Raw genomic sequence first — 22,843 nt, 5'->3', positions numbered from 1 at the left:
ATAAATTTTTTAATATACTTAACCTTTAATTTAAAAATTAATTTAATTAATAAGTTAAAAATTTTCGTTTTTTTTAAATATTATTCCAGATTTTTTATTTTAATCGTTTTATATTTTTTTAAAAAAGTTGAAAATAATTTATTAAATCTTTAATATAATTTTTATATTGTTATAAAAAAATTAAATATCTTTAAATCTTTATTTTTAATTATATTATGTAATTATTTTTTTATTTCTAGTTATAAAATCTTTTTAAAATCTTTATTATTATTAATAATATATTAAAATTATTATTTAATTACTTTACTTTTTAAATAAAATGTTGCGTATAAAGTTTTATTTTTATTTATGTGGTAATATTATAAAAAAAACTTAATTTTAAAGCTTTTTAAAAAAGTTACCAGTTTTATACCGTTATTATTTTTATTTTTTTTGTAAATAATATTAAATAATAATAATTTATTAAAAGTTAAGTTTTTATTACGACTATTTTTTTGTTATTTTTTTTTATAATAAAAATTTTCTGCGGTATAAAAAATAAATTGTTTTTTTTTTAAAGTTACGAGGTGTTTAATTTGACGTTTTTTTTAATTTTATCTTTTTAATTATTCGATATATTTATTTAGTTTTTTTTTTATTATAATTTTTAAATTGATAATATTTAACGATATTATTACGTTAATTATTATTAAAATGAAATTTGTATTTTTTGTGGGTACGTTACTATTATTTTTCAATTGATTTTATAGCGTATAATCTAAATTATTATTAATTATTTTTTGTTTAAAAAGTGTGGCATTTTATTTTTTAATAAAAACTATTGTAATAATTTAACGGTAATTTTATTTTTAATAAACGGTTTATATTAATAAATAAAAATGTTAAATTATTAAAAAAAATTTTTAATATATATTATATATAAAATAAATATTAAAAGTAATAGCAAAATTGTTATATAATAATTGTGTAATAATAAAAATTTATTAACGTTTAACTTTTTATCCTTTTATAAAAATGTAAAGCGCTTTTTTATATATTTATCTTATGTAAATCTATATTTAATTTATATTAGCTTCACTTATATCCTAACAGTATCCGAGGAGTATATAACCGATATCCGAGTATGCTGGCGTAACGAATGGCGAAAATGACGGGGGAAGTTTACTAAGACCTTCGAAGAATTCTAACAAAATAGTTAGTTCCAGATAAACCGGTATTGGTCATATGTAAGCTGTTAGGAGTAAACATACGTGTTCTATTGCATACTGGCCTGTTGCCGCAAGGAGGTATTTCTGCATTTTCTAAGACGGGGAATCCAATTGAAACTGCCTGCGCGATGCTTGACCCTTGTGTGAGTTCGCCTAATAAAGCGTCTAAAAATACCAGCTGTATAAGACCGTTTTAATCAACTTTGCGAGAACGGGTAATAGCTTACAGTCTCTAACGAGGCCTGACATTTGACTAGCCAACGACCCAATCGTGATAGAGTCCCAGTCTGGCTTTGAAATTGAATGAGAAGTGTCGGCGTCAGTGACCATCGCCTTTATTTCCGGAATATATTTAGTGATAGGCTCATTCCACATAGTGTCGCCTACTTCGGCGAGGAACGTTAAGATGGTGAATATCTTTGTAACACTTCCAAGTCTGTACACGGTATTACCATCTACCTTTTTGACTCCTGCTGAATTGAGGGTTTTTAAGTTAGTCGCAGTCCAGTGATGCGACCATAACGGTTCATCGTCATCGGCGGAAAACACTTCAACTGAATAGGAGAATTGATCTGAGTTAGTGTTGCTAGAATTGTCGATGTACTGTGCAAAAACCGAGTCGAGAGACCTTGCGGCCATCTGGATCCCCGGTTGGGCGAGAAGGTCGGTAGGTTTCGGATATCCTAAGCCATATAGAGGGCAATTCTCTTTGGCATAGACGCTGAGTATAGCAAATAATGCTATGACTCCAAGTGATCGCATTTCAAATACGTCTGCGCTAAGTAGAGGTTGGTGAAGATAGGAGTCAGTATATCAGTAGCGCGTCAATAATTCGCTAGACCAAATAATAGAAAAATAGGAGGATTAATCTTGAATCATAATTATATTAGATTCGAATAGTAGAAGGATTATCGTCCCTTTTACGCACACGGGAGCCGCAAGCAATCGCTTCACAGTACCCCCGCGTTGAATAGTGCTATCAGATGCAAACTGCGAACCGGGTAATTAACCGCCAAGCGAATGGTAGGGTCTTGCTGGTGTCTCATTGCGTATAGAATCTGACATTGATAGGAACTTGATCACATCCCCCCCGTGGTGCTAATAGGGGTAGTCAAGTTTTATTCATATATCTAAGGTACGAATTGGAGTCTTGTCCAATTAGAGACGCCTTTAGAAGAGCATCAGAAATGGGTTTAGGGTCGATGGAAGGATCTAGATCCATAGATCTCTATATTCTGAAGTTCTCAGGTATCCCGGTATTGTGGTACCTAATATATCTGTTGATGGTATGGTAGACATCTGGGCCGTGTATCCATATAAGGAACTCGAGAAGCGAGCCAGGATGTATATTAAAGGTCTAGATTCATTAACATAAACCCTTGTCGTGGAACATGGGTTGAGGTACGGAGGTGTAAAGGGAACACATTAAAAAAACCTAAAATTTGTTGATACACTTACCCTTATCTGATTTTTATTGTTGTATATGCAATTATAAAATATAATAATATTAAACAAAGTTAAATAAGCAGTAAAAGGAAGTTAAGTAAACAGTATATAAAGCTATTATATACTTTTAAATATTTAACCTTTTATATAAATTTATTAATATATATTTATATTTTATAATAAGTTTTAACCATTTATATTATTTTAAAATACGCGTTTTTTTATTGCTTAAATGTTATACCGCCCGTTTAATAATATTTTTATTTTTATTTTTAAATTACATTTTTAATATAACTTTATATTACACTAATTAAATTTAATCAATTTAACAATAATATAAAACTTATATATTTTTATTAAATGTAAAATTTAATTGTTTTTATTTAATTACATTTAATCATTTTAAAGCAAAAAAGTTAAAAACAAAGTTTTTTTAAATAATCTTTAATACATAAAATATATATATATAAAGCTAACTGGTTAACCAATTAAAAAGCTATATTATATAAATATAATACTTTATTCAATATTACTTAGCCATAACTTTACGAATTATACCCTTAAGAGTTTACGTATAAATTTTAGCATTTTTTTAATGTGTTCCCTTTACACCTCCGTATTAAGGGCTTATCTGAGCTGTCTGATTAACTTGGGATTACGTGATAAATGGGGACGGACCGGGATCCCCATGACGTATTATTCCAATAATTTGGGGTTTGGAGGAGATGCTGATTAATTGTAAAGAGTAAATTGTAACTAACGAAACTCATGGACGACGACGACGATAATAGTAGGAATACGGCGTCTGAAGGTCGCAAGCGCCCACGATCACGAAACGACGATGCGCCCTCCTCAGCTTGTGATCAATGTCGATATCGTAAGATCAAGTGCGATAGGCTTCAACCAGAGTGTTCTAGTTGTCGTAAAACCGGCATCGCTTGTACCTCATCCGGCACCGTTAAGCGTGTAAATCAAACCAAGCAGCTGCAAGTCTTCTCGCCCCAAGCTTTACTATTATTTATCACAAATTAACAGAGAATATTCTTCTTGTAGCCGAGATGATTTCACTACCGTTCTAGAGCGTCTCGACGGAGTCGATCAGACTTTAAGCGCCCTCACTAAAATCACCGAACAACTTGCCGCTCGAACATTCACATCCAACTCGAACCCCTCTCCTCCTACTTCATCTTTACCTCAACCAACACAGACCTCGGATAACGATGAAGGTAGTGCCATTTTACCAAGCGCCCAGAGGGATCGACCTGGACGGGTGGATGGATGTCGGCATGAAACCATAAGGTTAGGTCAAGGGGGCGAACGGATTTATAGCTATCCTGCGGCTATTCCTCTACTTGTATCGTTATCGAAGCAGCTAGCCCAAGTTCTCGCCGAGCGCGGGGGTCAGCAAGACGGCGGTGTAGACGCGATTGTCAAGGACCCAGCGTTGCGAATTGCTCTTCGACGACAACTCCAAAACTTTCCCCTCCCCCAGTGTCAGCAACCCGTCGTGGCGAGCGACCACAAGCCTATCACGACTCCACCGCGATTTTTAGTTGACTTGTTTGTTAATAACTTCTTGCGCAATATCAACATCCGCTTTCCAATATTCGAAGAGACACTACTCTATCGTGCTATCGATACGTATTATTCGGGCGAGTCGTCAGGCGATAGTAGCGCTTGGACATCCATATTCAACAATATCGTTTTAATTGGTTTGGGCTTCGAGGTGCAGGTAGCGGAAGCTACCCAGTCTAATATAAGGAATATGAACAATGATCTACTTCCTTCTTTCTTACAGAACTGCGACCGTGCTCTAGCTGATCTCGACTCTTTCACTTGTCCCTCTATAATTAATGTTCAAGCGCTCATAATGTTGGTATGTTACAACAACTCTCCCGTATTTCTCTATTCGTACTTGAAGACGGACTTCTAACGTATTGCCTCGGCGTATCCTGTTAGGCCCTCACATCTAAGCAGTTCTATGGTAATATAATGTTTGAACGTATATGCCAGACGGCCTGCCAGGTCGGCCTTACTCTCGGTCTCCACCGATCCAGAACCAGTGAAGACGACGCCAGCCACAGACAAACAGAGTGGGAACGACTATTCAGAGTTCTCTATGCTCTAGACAAACTGCGTGCTTTCATGTCTGGTCAGACCTGCGATATTCATCTATTCGATTCGGACTTAACTTTGAGTTCCATCAACGACAATGAGCTACCAAGTCGGCGACTCAACAACGCTTTCGACTACATGATGGAAATCTGGGAAGAAGTATACCTCTCCCTTTATTCCTCGAGAGCGAATACCGCCGGAGAGGCATATCGTGTTCGACAGGCGCGTCGCATGACTCAGCTTGTAGATGAATGGAACCAGCAAAACCACGAATTAATAACGGCCATATTCCCGGAAAATACAGCAGAACTAGCTAACATACAACTTGAACTGAAGTATTGTTATCATGTAACTCAGGTCCTTTGCCTTCGCCATGATCGCCAGGATGAGCTTGCTCAGCATCAAATGCGCGATCATGCTCGCATTTGTCTTAGACTTGTTTCCGAGGTTGGTTCCCCGTCACTCACTACGACAAGCTTAGCTCTACTAGACCGAATGCTCGGCAACTATCCCGTAGTAGCATTCATAGAGCTAGTCGCATTTTACTTCAACACCTTGGCCAAAGGTGAAGCCCCGGAACCAGAACTCGAGGCTGATTTAGAAATCTTATGGGCTGTTTGTCGGTATCTCCAGGCTTTGCACAATCCCAGCTTTCAGGCGACATATTACCCTCGTCTACGAGATGGCTTGGCATGGGCTCTAGAAAATATCGAAATTATGAAAACCAAGCCAGGAGGTCAATCACAGGGACCTCTAGACTATATCGATATTAGTCCCCTCGATCTACGCTGCCCACATTCCTTTTTTATACCAGACACTACCTCAAGTCCGGTAGGAGATCCAATTTCAACCAGTTCCCCAGCCAATAGAACAGGAGAGAACCTAAATACACCCTTAATACAACATCCCGAAGATGGTGGAATGGATCTGGGGGAGTCTGCAATAGATCTCACAAGCTTCGACTTTTGTACAACTGCACCTCCGTCAATCTCTTTAGATGGATCCGGCTTACAATCTTATTCCGCACCCACTCACTCGGACTATAACCTAACATCAGATCTATTTCAGTTATTTACGACAGAAAAATAAGTTGGGAGTGGTTCATTTAAGTACTCCTTTGCTACACCAATGTTGCTTATGCATTTCGACTAGTTTACCCGGCTCGACTGTACGTATAACGCCCATCGAATCACATGCTTGGCTAATTATTTTTTAAATCTACATTGGCAAATACTAAGAGAGCTGGAAAGTCAGTTGTGGACTATGACTGAATTCATCATCCGGCGCAAAATTACGGGCTTAAAACTGATATAGATATAATAGTACATTTGGCATCCTCTTTTGGTCCGCTTGACATGGTAATCGACAACTCCGAGTCATATATATGGTCTTAAATAACATGTGTCGAATTATATACATGAGATACTCGTTTTATTTTCGCGCCATTTGGATTGTCTTATGCGAATAGCCAATATCCTTATTATACGTCAATCCGAAAGAGGCAAAGGTTTATTTTACTCACAATAATACTCAGTCACAAGTTAGCCCATAGGCAAGTAGTTTATTAACATTAGAGAACTTACGGATGGAACCGTGTGTACCGGGTCTCTTGATTTCAGTTATAGAAAAGGGGAGAAAAGCGAAATCACATTGATAACAACTAAGGCTATTTTCACGATGGAAGTAAATCTTGGCATTTTCCCCTTTTGTTTTGGATTAAACTATCAACTGATAATACTCGATGCAATCTAAAATGCTGACGATGAAGATACGAATTCCAACATATACCTACCTCCCCGTTAAAGTTCTATAAATACACCAAAATTCGGGTTAACAATAGCATCGACGTTTGGCCCGTACGGTGTTCGACCAGATGGTAACATGCTTGGCGTCCACCCTTTTTCAAGATATCCAGCCCCAAATAAAAACGGGCTGAGGCAACGCAACGTGCTGAACCAGGGTACAATCTCATACCCCTTGTCAGTACGTATGCCGGCATATCCGAACCTCGCGTTGCATAGCGAGGTCGCAGTAGAGTAAATTACAAGACCAAACCGTCGTGAGAAGATGAGGTGCCCTTGGTATCACATAATACGAATTACCGGCCAATTGCTTGGCCTTTTAATCTCTATAACCTCCGTAATCCACAAATCGACGCTCTCTCTTGCGTGAGCATTATCTACCTTGGTACGTATCCAATTGGTCAGAGACTCGAGCTCCCGGTGTCCACAATGGGCTATCCTGAAGCCAACACCAATCCAGGGGCCGACATCTCTGCTCCCGTCATCCCAAGAGAACCGGACTTAGAACGAAACTTAGAAAAGGTCGAGGACGTAGAAATAGTGACGGAGATTGGGGAGCAAAATGGAGTGGAAAATACTGAACCAACACCGAAAAAGTCGCTTTCCTTTAAACTAGCCTTCGTAGGGCTTGCGGCAATCCTTTTTGTCTTTCAGCTGGATGCGACTTGTCTAGGCATTGCCCTTCCGGTGAGCCATGACACCATTATTCCTGACATGTATGCCGCTTGGGTTGAATACCTACATATTAATACCCATCGTTAGACCGTAGCTGGTGAGTTAAAGGGTTCGAGTTTGCAATCATTCTGGGCGAACCTGGCCTACACCCTATGTGGTCTGGTCATGCAACCAGTCTGGGCCGGTATTTCAGACGCGTTCGGTCGAAAGCCGCCTCTCTACGTGTGCATGGTATTATTCCTTATCGGTTCCATCATTTTCGCCCTTGCGCAAAATATGAACACCGTCGTTGCCGCACGGGTCCTCCAGGGCTTCGGCGGCGGGGGAATTGACGTTCTGACCCAGGTGATTCTCGCTGATATGACGAAGCTGGAGGAACGCTCGAAATATCTCGGCTTGATGGCTGTTCCTTCGGCCGTTGGCAATATCATGGGACCTAGCGTTGGTGGCCTTTTTACTACGTATGCTACGTGGAGGTGGATTGGATGGATCAACCTGCCGTTCCTAGGAATAGGGACGCCTTTGCTGTTCTTGTTCCTTAAACTTCGGCCCGTCCCGCTCGATGCAACGCTTGCCAAGAACTTGAGGCGCATTGACTGGATCGGTATGGCTCTAGTCATTATCGGAATCACGATTTTCGTTATACCAGTCAGTTGGGCGGGCTCCTTATTTCCATGGGCTTCCTGGCAGACTCTCCTTCCAATGCTCTTGGGGGCTGCGGTGCTCGTCGTCTTTGCCTTCTACGAGGCGACGCCTGCGGCACCCATTGTTCCTCATCGACTCTTCCACTCAAAGACCGGAAATATGGCGCTGCTAGGGGGCTTCATCCATGGAATGGTTCTAGTCTCTTTATTACAGTACTTGCCCTTGCTCTACCAATCCGTAGAGCTTGAAACCGCAATCTCAGCGGCAGTCTCGCTGTTGCCTACATCTATCATCAGCGTGGTGTTCGCAGCCGTCGCAATGATGATGGTCCCGTTATTCGGAGGATATGCATGGCTTCTACGACTTTCATGGGTCATTCTTACGCTAGGAACTGGCTTGCTAGCCCTCTTCGATATTGGAACCTCATCATCCATGCGTTACGGGCTTCCTATTCTTTGGGGGCAAGGTGTTGCGTTACTACGTCTCAATATTCTTCCTATGCAAGCGAGCGTGAAGAAGATTGACGACACAGGCGTAGCTATTGGGTCATTTCTCTCTATTCGCATGTTTGGAGGTCTTATTGGTCTCACCATCTCCTCGACAATATTCAGCAATGTTTTCTCAACGTCCATCTCTACCAGCGCAGTCCAGTTAACGGGAGCTTTAGCGCCTTTGAAAGACGCCTCAAATGCGGTAAACTTGATTGAAAACTTGAGATCACTAGATGTTTCCCTTACAACGCTAAATCAGGTCTTGGGAGTCTATCTGAACTGCTTTCAGACGATATTTTATACGATGACCGGCCTGAGTGCATTGGGCTTGATAACTTCGATGTTCCTAGATGAGATTGATCTGAAGGGACGGGATCTTGGGAATCAGCGTTTTGAGGAATAGGAATAGACAAAGACGGGGAAAGGGACTCACTCCCCTCGTATCAATAATATTTAATCCTAATACAATAATAGATATATCTCAACAACGTGTAACTTTATTCATATTGTGCTAAAGATGAGGCTAATTGTACCGCATTAGGTATCGCACATCGTATCATCGATCCTATCATCTTCGTAGGTATCCTCACCGTCAAAATTGACAATGTTAATTCATTCTTGGATGTTCCTAATTCTTATCATTCATGGGTTATCACAGTGATAGATCATAGAGTAGCTTACAGGCTGCAGGAACCATCACATATTCATGGATCTCAGCCGCCACGAAGGATGATCTACTTCTCACAGAGATTCGTGCCGAGGATAAAAGTGGGCTTGCATCGTACGACACGGTTCATATAGTGAGCCCAGCATATGTATTTATTGAAATTTGAGGCTTCACGTCAACTTCGTAACCAGAGTGCATGAACCCAAACTCTACAACAGACGGGGTTTGAATCTGACGGTCCGGGAGACAAGATCCATGCATGCCGCGCCAAGTTCCAAGAGTCAAGAAGCACTGATTACCTGTAGGTACCTATTCCTATTCCTATTCCTATTCCTATCCCTATCCCTATCCGTAACGATGTTGCTGCCCGAGGTATTCCATCATAAATCCCGTGTACCTAAAATACCTAATTAAGGTAATAAAAATACTCCATACGCCATGTACTTGAACGCTATGCTATTCCAAACTCATCCTCTAAACTTTCAGCATTATATATGCATACCTAGGTAGTATATACTTCCTAATCCAAAGTTGTTTGGTGACTTGTATTACCCCCTGCTACTTAGGTGACGATTTTGCTGTGCCAGATGATGTCGGAGATGTCGATTGAGGCTTCTGGCAGTAGACCGTCATCCTACTACTCGTTAATAACTGTTCACATCATCATTATAACTCAACTTACAGAGTAGAAAACGAGTGAATACGCGTGTTATCAATGTCCTTCCGCGCTTCAGCTAATAGCTTGTCTACCGCGTGGTTAGACCACCCCAACCCTTGCGTAAACACACCGCGGGAGTAGATGTCGATGACCTCCAGCGTATTAATCCTCTGCCGTGCGCCGATCCTTTGATACTGCCTCCCGGGAGCCCAAGTATTAGTAGGCACGGCGTATTTCAGTTCGACGATATTTTCAAACCCCGCTTCTTTCAGCAGGGCTTTGTACTCGAGGATGTAGAATAATGACCTTCCTAGCTTTTCGAGACCTATTATAGGAGTTAGTCCTATTACCAATAAGGAAATGATTCTGGGACGACCTTCCTTCAGTCAAAAACACGTTCCACTTTTGGAAAGCTGTGCCTTCAACAGATTTGTCCGAGGACTGAACATGGAGAAGCCACTCTTGAAACTCGACCCAGCCACCGGGTGCGAGATTGTCGTAGATGGATTTAAACAGCCGGCGTTTATTAGCGGGCTCACCCAGGCTTCGCACGTGAATGAGATCAAACGGGCTGCCAAATTTCCATTCCTCATCAGCGTCTGCTATGAGGAAATGACAGTTATGTGGAATAAAGGGCGGATCTGGCACGGGATTCAGGTCTGTTCCAAGTACGTAACAGTCAGGATTCCTCTTTGCTACACTTATATTAGCATTTGTGTAGATGTAGAACGGGAAGTAGAACATGCCGAACTCGACTGCCCATATTCCTGTCCCGGTACCGACATCAAGCACTCTCCTGGGATTCGTCACCGGGCAGATATGCAAGGCCCCATCATGTACGTCAACGCTGATTTCATGTTGAAGGTCTGTCATTTTGGGTCACCAGTTAGTTTCATGTCAATTCAGCGGTATCATAGAATCTTACTATTCCTCTCTTGCTCTTGCTAAACATTTGTCCATTTTTAGCACAAGATCACTGTTCAAGACGGCATCTACTTAGTCGTGCATACCTTATCATGGGGCAAGAAGTAATCTTTACATTGGATATTAGCACTAGAGCTCACTTGAACATAGAGAATCACGGTGGAGACGTACTCCTGTTAAATGTGCGGCCAAATTTATAGACTATTGATCGGAAGAGCCTCGAAGAACTTGAACCGGTTGCTGCCTTGGCGAAACTTCTGGAAGAGCAAGTAATTCTACTGTTAGTTTCATGGGCACCTAAGGTTACGAGGATATACAAAGTGAATATGATCGGATTGCCTACTTCTTAGTAGTCTGGCGGTAGTCATAGTTCTCGACGGGGTCATCTCCCCCGTCACCGCCGACGCTAGGACCAGCTCCGAAGTCGAAGTTAGATGGTACATATTGGAAAGGATCGGCAGTTTCGATTGGAAGTGAGGACGACGACGACGATGAGCCATTCGTTGTCGCCGTTGACTTTAACGTCGAGGTTGAAGCCTTCGTTGATGGGCTAGTAGGAGGGTAGATAGGAGGGAGATCCCAAGCAAGAGTATTAGTGTAGTCTCGAGGACGAGGATCATGTGGGACGGGGGCGGTGGATGGGGGAGTTGGGGGTCTCCTAGTCAATAACCCATTTCGTCCACGGCCTTTTGGCGAATCTGTAAGATCAGTAGTTTCCATTTGAACGGTTCACGTTTTCGTTTTCGGGTCCGTGATGTATTTGTTAGTGAGTTGGGGGCCAAAGCACAAATGTTCGGCTTCGGGCCGCTCCCGTATTTATCAACACAAAACTCAGCGCAAGTTTTATTGGGGCTGAGAATAGCTCATGACAATTCAAATGAGGATAGACGATGGCCTACATTGACCTTATTAGTACTCACAGCGAATACTGGGCTTCATTCGTAAGGAGGGAAAAGGAGACGTGATGAGAAACTTGGAATTTCATAATCATGTTTAGTTATTTTTTATTACTGGTGTGAGTTATTCTATTTTGTTTTGTTTTTCTTTCTTTCTTTTCGTCCTTCCTTTTTTTTTTTTTCTCTCTCTCTCATTCGACTGGTGTAAATTTTCCTACAGGTCAGTCCTACTTGTTGTATTCTTTACGTAGTGGGTTCAAGTGATATTTGAATGTCCCTGGTACGTGGAGTGTCGGTCGGTCGGATCAACTTGGCGACACGAACTAGTTATCCCTCGCAGCCCTCATTTATAAAATTTCAATACTCCTTACTGCTTACCAACTAACGTGCAGATCTGGTAGGATTTGACCTAGCAATGTTGTACTAAACCCAAGTACCGACAAACTGGGGAAAGGCACTTTATTATTGCTCCACCCGCTGTCATGAGAATGGTTACGTGGGGGTAAGGTAGCATTATTGGCCAACAAGAAAGCCAGTGTCACAGCACAACGTCACTCTGTTGTTTTATTTTGTCTTGGGTTGTTGTTGCGTAGGTACGGATTAGTGCTTGCTAGGTAAATTCTAACGATGAAGCTATTCCGTAAATAATCAAGCAAAGCATAAGACATTTCCCAAACGGGCCTTACGTCTGAGCTGTCAGAGAAGAAGAAGAAAAGGACAATCTGGATTACTGGCCAACTTGCGTTCAGCTCCGCAAACTCCGTAACTCTTGACAAACCCTCCGGGACAAGGGTCCACACCTATCACATCGGAAGCTGACGAATCACTTTCAATGGTCTGTGTTGCCGTCTCCTTACTTTGAGACTACCTATTTGAACTGATATGTAGTCTGAACTCACGATAAAGATTGGCAAGATGACTTGCGGTGAATAATATCTTGTGACCATGGCCTGAGGTAGTATTATAGGTGCTACGCTATCGAACGAGGTGCGACTGAAGCATTAATTTCACTCGGGAACCTTCTGCTGCGAGTCTATGATATAATGCAATATAGAACAGGTGTATACTCTATAAAGATAGATCTTCTTTTATTTAATCCAATAAGACTTGCTGCAACTTTCGTAGTCTATTCTGTGCCTCCCTCTTACTTCATCTGGTCAGATAATAATAATAAAACCTACCGAGATGTAATCCGCCGAGGATATTCTCACTCAGCAAGCTCGGCCTTTCGAGGGTATACATACTATATCAGTCGTAAGATCTTCATCCAATGCTAACAGTTCTATAGAAGTATCGAAGGAGCATGCGTGTCATTACGCACGCACGGATACCAAGAAAGAAACTTAGCCAAACAAGGCGATACTATGTTAATAGTAGCCTATCAAGAAGTAGTCAGGAACGAAACCATTTATACATATCGACAGCAGTGCCTTAGAGGCTCCGCATGTTTGCATTGATCCTCTGGGGAAACCGGAGACGAGATGCTCTAGACTAAACTAAGGTCCCAGCAGACCGGTACATGCGCCTTCAACTTGCGCCATGCCGTTGTTTACCTAGATATTGCACCAACCGCCCTTGCAGCCTAACAGGATAGTGTTACCCACCGAGATAATAAACCAAATTCGTACAAAAGCAACACATCGCGAAACAATACAGCTGTGGAGTGTACTGTGGTTCTTTCTAGCCATTCCGCTACAAAACGATTATAGCACGCAACGGTATAGGCTGAGATGTTAGCGTCTTGATTTGCATTAGCATCAGGACAACACAGCATGAACGAGGGATGGCTTCGGGATGTAACCTAGTCTAGTCTGCGTAGAGACAGAAAAGAATAGCGGTTTACCAGCTCGGCGGATGGCCCGAGAGACAGTTCGCCCCAGCGGTATGACCAATTTCGGTGTCTTGTACAGGCTGATAGGTATAGTGTTGGCTCACCATCACCGAGCCATGCTTTATCCAGACTGCAGTAAGAAATATCGACCGAATTACCGCTTATTCACTGGTAGTGTAGACTGTAATAAGAACGTCCAAGTCGCCTGTGAATTTGGTCAAGTTAGTATTGCACATTAACCACGTTGTGTCTCGTTATAATTCTCCTAGTTTACTAATAGCTTTCTTATCGCCATGAATCAAACTAACGGCTTCTCTAAGTCATGCTCCTCCACCACTACCTCCAACTTTACAGAGGTCAAGGACATAGCAACTCCAGCACCAGTTCCGATTGCCATCTGTGGGCTTGGCTTGAGGCTTTCTGGCGGCATTCGAAACGCCGATGACTTCTGGGATCTCCTTGTTAACGGTCGTGACGCGCGGACACCCGTCCCAAGAAGCCGGTACAATGCTCGGGCGTTTGACGGCTCTCTAGGTGGCAAAGAGCGTATTGAGACCAAGTTCGGGTACTACCTAGAGGATGACTTGTCTCAGTTCGACCCTTCGCTTTTCTCCATGACCCAATTGGAGTTGGAGAGATGTGATCCTCAGCAGAGATTGCTGTTGCAGGTTGCTCGTGAGTGTCTCGAAGATGCAGGTGAAGTTAATTACCGTGGCAAGCCAATTGGTTGCTACGTAGGCACATTCGGCGACGAATGGCTACACAAACAGAGCAAAGATAGCCAGCAGATTGGTAGCCATATTGTTACTGGAGCTGGAGATTGGATGCTTGCTAATCGGATATCTTATGAGTATAACCTTTGCGGCCCGAGGTGAGCCATCTACATCATCAACACCTAACAACCCCCGAAAATCAGCTGACAGTACAAATTTGTACGACCGTAGCATGGTGATTAGGACAGCTTGTTCGGCATCTCTGATAGCTTTGAACGAGGCTTGCAGGGCGGTCCAATTTGGTGATGCTTCTGCTGCAATAGTTGCGGGATCGAATCTGATTCTCGGGCCCTCCCTCAGTGTTCTTATGACCTCAGAAGGCGTCCTGTCTCCAGATGGATCATGCAAAAGCTTTGATGCTGCCGCAAACGGCTACGCCCGAGCCGAAGGAATTACTGCCATCTACGTCAAGCGCCTTACGGATGCTATCCGCGACGGAAACCCTATCAGAGCAGTCATTCGAGGTACTGGAGCTAATAGCGACGGTAAAAGCCAAGGGATGCTTGTCCCGCGTAGAGAGGCCCTCGAATTACTTATGAGGAAAGTTTATGCCGATTCGGGGTTAAATCCAGCCGAAACAGCCTTCGTCGAGGTACGTACGCCGTATTTTCCATTCCTTTCCTAGTCGTTATCAACTTACTAGTAAGTTGAAGCTAAAGTATACAATTTATTTAGTGTCATGGTACTGGAACCTCAGTCGGCGATCCAAGTATGTAACACCAAGAATTCATCCCCCCTTTTTGGCTTGCCTTGGGGGTTGGTATTTTATATCGAGCTTAATAGGGAGCTATTGCTCCCGAGACATACATAACCCTTCCAAGTTCCTTAATAAAATAGGCGTTTGCTGACTATCGTGGCTCTAGTCGAAACTTCTGCTGTTGGCGAGATTTTTGGTGACAGCGGAGTATACATCGGCTCCGTGAAGCCCAATATAGGCCATTGCGAGGGGTCCGCCGGCCTCGCAAGTTTAATCAAAGCGGTATTAGCTTTACAGCATAAAACAATACCTCCCAATATCAAATTCAACACCCCCAATGCTAAGAGTAAGCCCTTATTAGTACCGAACTGAGAATTATATAAGCTGATCATTTAACTTGTAGTCCCATTCACAGAAAAAAGGCTCCAGGTGCCGACGACACCGACACCTTTCCCAGCTAATAAAGCTGAGAGGATCAGCGTGAATTCGTTTGGAATTGGCGGTTCAAACGCACATGTGAATAACCCCCTCACCTTACCCCTATTTATTACCTAGTCCTACTAGCTGACAGTATCGAAGATCATCGTTGACTCGTTCCCTAATTCGGAAGAAACAAGTCCTATAGAGAGGGCGAAGCGACCCGAGCTTCTTATCATCTCAGCTAACACCCAAAACTCACTGAAACAACAAGTAGAACAATACGAAAAGTATGTTTCTCTACGTACCTCTAATGTATACAATATAGCATATACGTTAGCCCTCCGTCGAGAACGGTTACCGCACAGGGCTTTTATGATCAAATCCGATGAGCAGATTGTAGATATCTCCGGATTAGCGAGGATACCAGGGAAGTCATCCCGCCGCAAAGTCACAATGATTTTCACCGGCCAAGGTAGTCAATGGGCCGAGATGGGAAAGGGGTTATTCTTGACCAATCGAGAATTTCGCGAGGACATTAATCTCATGGACGATATCTTGAGACGTGCCGTTCAGCCTCCGAATTGGACAATCGAATGTGAGTCTAATCATCGATATTCAAGAACTGTTTCAGCATGGGCGCTGATATGTACTCCTTTTCTTGCGCCGCAGCCGAGATGCTCAAGCCTGGCGAAAGCAGCCAGATCAACAAAGCTGAACTGTCACAGCCTCTGTGTACAGCACTGCAGATTGCGATCTATCGCCAATTCGAACGCTTCGGTGTTGTACCTTCGGCAGTCGTAGGACATTCCAGCGGCGAGATTGCTGCGGCATACGTTGCCAGATACATATCGCTCGAGTTCGCCATCAAAGCGGCATATTACCGCGGCCTCGTCTCCTCTACGAGCACGTCTAAGAATGGTTCAATGGCCGCCATCGGACTCGGGGCTAGGGAGCTAGCACCTTTCTTGCCGGAGGGCGTCGTGATTGCGTGCGAGAACAGTCCTAAGAGCTCGACCATATCGGGAGATCGCGAGTTACTGGAACGAGCTGTGTCCAACATAAAAGAAGCCAAGCCCGATACTTTCGCACGCCTGTTAAAAGTTGATATGGCGTATCATTCGCGTGAGTACTAATTAATCCTCCCTGTACTTGTATATCCTGGCTGATGGCGAGTCTCGCATAGATCACATGGATCCATTGGCAAAGCAGTATCTCCAGCTGTTACAGCAGGAAAAGCCTCTAGTCGATGGCAACCAAGCGCCTCTATCCAAAATCGCATTCATGTCGAGCGTCACCACCAAGGTAATAGACAAAGCGGCTGAATTAGGTCCGCGGTACTGGGTTGCAAACCTCGTCTCGCCTGTGCGTTTCAGTACAGCGGTGAAGAACCTCTTACAACTACGAGGTGACTCCGATATTCTATTAGAGATTGGCCCTCACGGGGCATTGGCTGGCCCCCTACGTCAAATCTGCACCGAAGGTTCGTGGCAGTGTAATTACGTTGCCTCCCAAAAGCGTGGTAGCGATAGCGCAGTATCTTTGCTTTCCGCTTTGGGTAGGCTCTTCCAGGAGAACGTTAGTATCGACTTCAGCGCCCTTTTCCCGGGTGGCCGGGTCGTTCCGGGGTTGCCTTCCTACGCATGGGACCACAGCGGCCAGACATTCTGGAATGAGAGCCGGTTGGCCACTGCTTGGCGGCAGAGGAAGTATCCTCATCACTGTATTCTTGGTGTTAAGACAACCGAGTCTACAGATTCTGAGCCGATATGGAGAAATGTCCTCCATCTTGACGATGCGTCCTGGTTAGCCGACCATAAGGTCGGACAGAACGTCGTATTTCCCTTTGCTGGGTACTCTGCTATGGCCGGTGAAGCAATCCGCCAGGTAGCCGGAGCCGATGCTGGGTCGGGCTACCATCTTCGCCACGTGGTCGCCCACACGGGTCTTGTCCTAACCGATTCGAAGCCAGTAGAGATTATTACCTCACTACGTCGGAAGCGCCTCACAGATTCCGACGAATCCCAGTGGTACGAATTCAACATTTCATCTTATAGCGGTTCTGCGTGGATCAAGCACTCTACAGGAGAGGTTAGATACATCGAAGGGCCTGGCGAAGGGGCTTCCTGGACCCCAGAGGAGCTGCCTCGTAGATTACCGAGCTCATCATTCTACGCAGCTATGCAGCGTATCGGGATCAGCTACGGTCCTGAGTTCCAAGCTCTTACGGATATCTCTACCTCTACCATTGAGCATGCCGCCCAGGCCAAGATAGTTGACAAGCATAACCATGTGTCCGCGCCATTCTCCCTCCATCCGGTAGTAATCGATGGGTGCTTACAGTCGCTCCTGGTTGCCATGAGGAAGGGACTTTGTCGCAACTTCGACGGCCTATTTGTACCTGTTTCTATCGATGAGCTTGTCGTATATCGGGGAGCATCGGAGATCCACGTCCGTGCCTGGACGGAGAAAGGAGATCTTAGGCTTGGCCAGGCCGAGTGCGTCGCAGACGGGAGGTTAGCGCTGCGGATGCGCGGTCTCAAACTGGCACCCCTCGAGGATGACAACCCGGCTATAAATTCCATCGACCAACACGCCGCAGCTCGTATCTACTGGCTTCCAGACTTTGACTTCGCGGATCACAAGGCATTATTCTCAGCACCCAAGCCCGACCGCGATCAGCTTGTCCTACAGCAGGAGCTCTCGTTTCTTTGTATGATCCAGGAGGTAAAGGCGGTGGAAGGCCTCGATCCGTGCCAACCTCACTTCGCCAAGCTACGCGACTGGATGAAGAAAGGGATCGAAGATGCAGCCACTGGGAAAGAAGAGTTTCCTCTAGTCGAGAATGCAGCACGTCTATTAAAGCTAAGCCTTGAAGAGCAGCAAAATACGATCAAATCTCACCTTAGCATCCTAGAGAAAGGGGATCACCGCGCCCTTTCCCTCGGGACTAAGCGCGTGTGTGACTACGCAGCGGAGATTTTTACGGGATCGCGGGAAACTCTCGACGTACTCATAGAAGGAAACCTCCTATCCGAGATCTACAACCGTGCTAGCTTTGGATATGGTAACTTTGTGCGCCTACTTGGAAACACGCGGCCGAATTTGCGGATCCTAGAAGTCGGCGCCGGTACAGGCGGAACTACAGAACTTATCCTACGCGATCTCGTCGACGAAGGCGGGTTCCCCTCTTATTCGGTATACACGTTCACCGACGTCTCGTCCGGTTTTTTGGTGAAGGCGCGGGAACGCTTCTCGTACGCACCTAACATGGAGTATAAAGTATTTGACATCAGCAAGTCGCCGTTCGAGCAGGGGTTCGAGGGCGGAGAAAAGGGGTCATACGACTTAATCCTGGCTGCAAATGTTGTTCATGCAACTCCAGTTATTAAGGAGTCACTTAAGAACATAAAGTCTCTACTGAAACCTGACGGGATGCTGGTTCTAACAGAGCTTTTGCCCACATTGCGCACGGCAAATTACGCGTTCGGCCATTTCGCGGGCTGGTGGCTAGGCGAAGCTGATGGCAGACCTACGACTCCTTTAGTGCCTATTGATCGATGGGATGACGAACTGAAGGCCGCAGGATTTACGGGCGTAGACTCGGTCGTGTTTGACGATGAAGATCCCTATAGCCAAATCCTCACAATCGTATCGCGGCCGCAGACCAAAAGCGTGCCACCCGTTAAGAAGGTTACACTGCTATGCGATGACAAGGAATCGGACGTAGCGCGTACTCTTAAGACATCTATAAAGAATTTAGGATGGGAGGTCACGCCGCGCCGACTGGGCTCGAAACCTCTACCAGATGAAGACATCATATCGTGCCTGAACCTTGAGAGCGACTGGTTCGTCAACCTAACTCCAGAAACATTCGCCAAGTTCCAGACATATGCAAAAGCTCTAGAGCACCGGAAGATCCTTTGGCTCACGCCTCCAGTCCAGATTCGATGCAAAGACCCCCGGCCGGCAACATTCCTCGGCATGGCCCGTACTTTACGAGCTGAGCGAGTGCCAGGACTCTGCACTCTTGAAATAGAGCCTAGCGAGCCGCGCTTTGCAGACATAGTTCTAGATGTATTCAATAAGGTCCGCACCCAAGAGGATGTTGGTACGCTGGCTCCCGACCGCGAATTCGTTGTCGAGAACTCCCAGATCTGCATCCCTAGATATCGTCCTTTCTCCTTACTTAATAAGCTAAAAGAGAAACAAGAAAGCCGTGGTCGTGAAGAGGGGTCGCAAGCCATACCTATAAGGACGGCTCTAGCGATCTCTAAGATAGGATCTATGGAGACGCTACACTGGATCGACGAACCGCTACCGTTGGAACTACCAGCCGATTATGTCGAGATTGAGACGCGAGCCGTTGGTCTAAACTTCCGCGACGTTGTCCTGGCGAGAGGTATCATCGATTCTTCCACGCCAGGTCGCCTCCCTCTGGGATACGAGTTATCAGGTATCATCAGCAAAGTAGGCTCGGCCGTTAAAGATCTCACTCCCGGAGATAGGATCATGGCCCTTTGCAACGGCTGTCTCGGTACAAGAAACGTAGCACCAGCCGACATCGTCATGAAGATCCCCGACGGTCTCACTTTCGAAGACGCTGCTTCTATTCCCGTGTGCTTCGGGACAGTAATCTACAGTTTTATCGATGTCGGTCGATTAGAAAAGGGCCAAAGCGTTTTGATTCACTCAGCTTGTGGTGGTGTCGGTCTCTCGGCGATCCAAGTAGCTAAAATGCTCGGGGCTGAGATATACGCGACTGTGGGCAGCGAGAAGAAGGTCCAGTACCTCGTGAATAACTTTGGGATTCCACGTTCGCATATCTTCAACTCTCGGGACGCGTCGTTTGCAGAGGGTATTATGAAAGAGACAGATGGTCGAGGCGTTGACTTAGTCCTAAACTCGCTATCGGGCGAGCTGCTGCACGAGTCGTGGCGGTGTGTTGCTAAGTTCGGTGTTATGGTCGATCTTAGCTTGCGAGACTCTAAGGGGTCTGGTCGCCTGGATATGCTTCCTTTTGCTGACAATCGTTCTTACTACGGCGTAAACCTGTCCGACTTTAGAGAGAGGCCTAAGTGGCTGAGGAGGTAAGTTTTCTAAAAAGGAGGCTATTCCTTAATAGCTAGCCTCCGTGCTCACTTCCTAGATTGTCACTGATGGTGTACTAACAAATTATCAGATTATTGACCGCTTTCGTCGACTTCTATAAGCAAGGCCATCTCCGCCCAATTGATCCCATTGTGAGCTTCGATGCGAAGCAAATCGCGAGGGCATTCCGCCACCTCGAAGATGGCGATCATATGGGCAAGATCGTAGTGACCTTCCCTCCCCCTAACCTAAGTACACCAATCGAGTCGCTACCTCAACGTCGTAGTATCGAATTCGATCCCACTGCGACTTACCTCCTCGTAGGCGGTGTCGGCGGCCTAGGTAGATCTATTGCAATATGGATGGTTGAGCGAGGCGCACGAAGTTTGATATTCCTTTCGCGCAGCGCAGGCCGGAGCGATGTTAGCAAGGCCTTGTTCCGCGAGATAGAGTCTATGGGATGTTCGGTGACAGCAGTTGCCGGACGTGTTGATCAGATCGGTGACGTACAAGAAGCGATCCGCCAAGCGAAGTCACCTATTAAAGGAATGATACAGTTGGCCATGGTCCTAAGGGTAAGAGCCCCTTTATAACATCGGGCTAAACATTCGATACTAACCGAAATACACCAGGACGTCCCAGTAGTAGACATGGAATGGTTTCAATGGAAAGATGCCCTTGCACCTAAGGTCGAGGGCACCTGGAATTTGCACCACGCACTTCGATCGAATAATCTAGATTTCTTCTTCCTAGCCAGCTCAATCATGGCCGTGGTTGACTCTCTCGGACAAGGAAATTATGCGGCAGCTAATACGTTTATGGAGGCTTTCTGTCGCTACCGCCACTCCCTAGGGCTACCAGCTTCAGTTCTCAACATCGCTGCTATAGGTGATATTGGGTTCGTAGCTGAAAACTCACACGCGATGAAAAATATCAAGGCTCAAGGCATATGCCTACTCGGCGAGCGCGAATTCTTAGACTTTCTAGAGCTCAGTCTCATGAATAATTCCCCGGCGGACCAAGACGCCGCTGGGCCGCTGGCCGTTCCGCCTACACCATGGAGTAGCGAAGCTCAGATGGTGATGGGCATACGGTCGGATCAGGCCCTAGACGACCCAAACAACCGAACAATGTGGCGGCGCGACAGGCGCATGGGTATCTACCACAATGTACGGATTGAGAACACAGCGAAGAGCACCGATAACGATGCTCTTCAGAAATTCCTCAAACAAGTCGCAGCTGCCGGTGTGGGAGGAAAAGCGCTATTAAAAGACAAGAGCAGTATCGAGTTCCTAGGAAATGAGATTGGCAAGAAGATATACGATTTCCTTCTCAGGCCAGACGAGGAGGTGGACATCAATCTAACGCTAGCACAGATGGGCCTCGACTCGCTAATGGCTATCGAGCTGAGACGGTGGTTTAAGGGCGCATTCGGGCTCACGTTGGGTGTGCTGGAAATAGTCGGCAGTGGAACGCTCCACCAGCTTGCGGAACTCGTCGCAGCCAAATTGCTCGAGAGGCTCGAAAGCGAGTCCCAAAAAACTGCGTAAATGTGTAGTTTCTAGGTTCATCCCCGATTTAAAATCCTCGAAGGGGGATCGTATTACAAGACTTTAACTAAACCGATATATACCGGTTTATAAACATAAGACATATTAATGTTGGATTAGATAATACTTAATAAATTCAAGTATCTTATATCGTATCTTCAAAGACTTCGGGGACTGGAATGTTGAGTAGTAGGTGTTGGACGAAGGGTTTGATAACGGTATTGAATAGAGTTGAGTGTGTTTGCTTCACTTTATCAAACAGAACGGCGGGGTATAGAAATCTCCTCATCATCTCTGTACTACATCCCACCGCCACAGCCTCTGACCTCCACGCCAATCTGCCCAAAGCGCCTCAGCTTCTCGACCGACCCAATCAACCTATTCATCCTTCTCCTTTCCCTCCTCTAAAAGACAGCAGACAAGCCTCAACGATACTCTATCCAAGCACCGAGCAGACCAGTAGCCATGAAGGCAACGAATATCTTGCTCTGGGGGAAACCCGGGCCGCCAAACTCGGGATCAACACCCATGGTGCCGGGAGGCAGGATGCTGAGGAGTCCCGCGATCCAATAGATAGACCCCGTGATGGCGCTGATGAAGATAAACTCGCGGCGCAGCTCGGGCGTCTTCGCCCGCCGCCACGTATAGTAGAGCGTCAGCCCGGACAGGATTATGGCGAGGAAGACTGTCTGAGCGTTGTGGAATCTAGTTACACAGGTTAGATAAACAACATCTTAGCTATTGTGCTTATGCTAGACTTGCTTAGCATGCGGCCGCCACCGTGGATTAAACATGTGCGTCTCATTGAGGCAATCAGCCACGATGGTGCCAACGCACATGCCGAGGGCATCGATAGTTAGCAGCAGCCGGCCCAACATACTGATTGCTATATGTACCGTAAAGATAAAAATAGAAATAAAAGCAGAACTACCTGCCTGCCGATGTTTAGGATATGAA

General features: G+C 45.1%; 6 protein-coding genes across 6 annotated transcripts; 3 read left to right on the top strand and 3 right to left on the bottom strand.

The window, feature by feature from the left end:
* Positions 1–1,003: 1,003 nt before the first annotated feature.
* On the bottom strand, positions 1,004–2,618 carry F4817DRAFT_332590 (beta-lactamase/transpeptidase-like protein). The gene is made up of 3 exons (XM_049302667.1): positions 1,436–2,618; positions 1,251–1,373; positions 1,004–1,183 (listed from the first exon to the last, which is right to left on the bottom strand). Exons 1-3 carry the CDS (start codon positions 1,968–1,970, stop codon positions 1,086–1,088), a joined length of 756 nt encoding a protein of 251 aa, XP_049160752.1. The 5' UTR covers positions 1,971–2,618; the 3' UTR covers positions 1,004–1,085.
* A 607-nt stretch (positions 2,619–3,225) lies between these two features.
* On the top strand, positions 3,226–6,567 carry F4817DRAFT_332587 (uncharacterized protein). Its single transcript, XM_049302666.1, has 3 exons — positions 3,226–3,640; positions 3,708–4,530; positions 4,614–6,567. The coding sequence occupies exons 1-3, from the start codon at positions 3,423–3,425 to the stop codon at positions 5,856–5,858; spliced, it is 2,286 nt and encodes a 761-aa protein (XP_049160751.1). The 5' UTR covers positions 3,226–3,422; the 3' UTR covers positions 5,859–6,567.
* F4817DRAFT_332586 (MFS general substrate transporter) lies at positions 6,568–8,870 on the top strand. The gene is made up of 2 exons (XM_049302665.1): positions 6,568–7,258; positions 7,334–8,870. The coding sequence occupies exons 1-2, from the start codon at positions 7,001–7,003 to the stop codon at positions 8,783–8,785; spliced, it is 1,710 nt and encodes a 569-aa protein (XP_049160750.1). The 5' UTR covers positions 6,568–7,000; the 3' UTR covers positions 8,786–8,870.
* Positions 8,871–9,137: 267 nt separating this feature from the next.
* F4817DRAFT_332582 (S-adenosyl-L-methionine-dependent methyltransferase) lies at positions 9,138–11,982 on the bottom strand. Its single transcript, XM_049302664.1, has 8 exons — positions 10,975–11,982; positions 10,803–10,888; positions 10,718–10,740; positions 10,633–10,651; positions 10,454–10,573; positions 10,090–10,402; positions 9,732–10,034; positions 9,138–9,683 (listed from the first exon to the last, which is right to left on the bottom strand). Exons 1-8 carry the CDS (start codon positions 11,349–11,351, stop codon positions 9,608–9,610), a joined length of 1,317 nt encoding a protein of 438 aa, XP_049160749.1. The 5' UTR covers positions 11,352–11,982; the 3' UTR covers positions 9,138–9,607.
* A 1,669-nt stretch (positions 11,983–13,651) lies between these two features.
* On the top strand, positions 13,652–21,886 carry F4817DRAFT_357695 (uncharacterized protein; the record flags this gene model as incomplete). The annotated part of the gene is made up of 10 exons (XM_049305947.1): positions 13,652–14,229; positions 14,303–14,723; positions 14,807–14,840; positions 14,995–15,174; positions 15,232–15,344; positions 15,408–15,843; positions 15,918–16,370; positions 16,432–20,335; positions 20,428–20,911; positions 20,969–21,886. The coding sequence occupies 10 exons, from the start codon at positions 13,652–13,654 to the stop codon at positions 21,884–21,886; spliced, it is 7,521 nt and encodes a 2,506-aa protein (XP_049160748.1).
* A 425-nt stretch (positions 21,887–22,311) lies between these two features.
* F4817DRAFT_314307 (uncharacterized protein) lies at positions 22,312–22,764 on the bottom strand (the record flags this gene model as incomplete). The annotated part of the gene is made up of 2 exons (XM_049300380.1): positions 22,312–22,591; positions 22,724–22,764. 2 exons carry the CDS (start codon positions 22,762–22,764, stop codon positions 22,312–22,314), a joined length of 321 nt encoding a protein of 106 aa, XP_049160747.1.
* Positions 22,765–22,843: the final 79 nt, after the last annotated feature.

This window comes from Daldinia loculata (genome assembly GCF_022478755.1).
Source record: "Daldinia loculata strain CBS 113971 unplaced genomic scaffold F4817scaffold_14, whole genome shotgun sequence".
Classification (NCBI taxonomy): domain Eukaryota; kingdom Fungi; phylum Ascomycota; class Sordariomycetes; order Xylariales; family Hypoxylaceae; genus Daldinia; species Daldinia loculata.
Note: the sequence above shows the minus strand (reverse complement) of the source record. Positions and strands in the feature narration are given on the sequence as shown.

Bases quoted from the DNA above. Each gene is read 5' to 3' on its own strand.
- F4817DRAFT_332590 (XM_049302667.1), bottom strand. From the start codon at position 1,970: ATGCGATCACTTGGAGTCATAGCATTATTTGCTATACTCAGCGTCTAT. The intron at 1,374-1,435 runs GTAAGCTATTAC...TGGTATTTTTAG, and splicing joins GTCAGGCCTCGTTAGAGACT to ACGCTTTATTAGGCGAACTC. The intron at 1,184-1,250 runs GTATGTTTACTC...CTATTTTGTTAG, and splicing joins GCCAGTATGCAATAGAACAC to AATTCTTCGAAGGTCTTAGT.
- F4817DRAFT_332587 (XM_049302666.1), top strand. From the start codon at position 3,423: ATGGACGACGACGACGATAATAGTAGGAATACGGCGTCTGAAGGTCGC. The intron at 3,641-3,707 runs GCAAGTCTTCTC...TTCTTCTTGTAG, and splicing joins GTAAATCAAACCAAGCAGCT to CCGAGATGATTTCACTACCG. The intron at 4,531-4,613 runs GTATGTTACAAC...GTATCCTGTTAG, and splicing joins TTCAAGCGCTCATAATGTTG to GCCCTCACATCTAAGCAGTT.
- F4817DRAFT_332586 (XM_049302665.1), top strand. From the start codon at position 7,001: ATGGGCTATCCTGAAGCCAACACCAATCCAGGGGCCGACATCTCTGCT. The intron at 7,259-7,333 runs GTGAGCCATGAC...ACCCATCGTTAG, and splicing joins GTCTAGGCATTGCCCTTCCG to ACCGTAGCTGGTGAGTTAAA.
- F4817DRAFT_332582 (XM_049302664.1), bottom strand. From the start codon at position 11,351: ATGGAAACTACTGATCTTACAGATTCGCCAAAAGGCCGTGGACGAAAT. The intron at 10,889-10,974 runs GTAGGCAATCCG...TTGCTCTTCCAG, and splicing joins TACCGCCAGACTACTAAGAA to AAGTTTCGCCAAGGCAGCAA. The intron at 10,741-10,802 runs GTACGTCTCCAC...TCCAATGTAAAG, and splicing joins TGGCCGCACATTTAACAGGA to ATTACTTCTTGCCCCATGAT.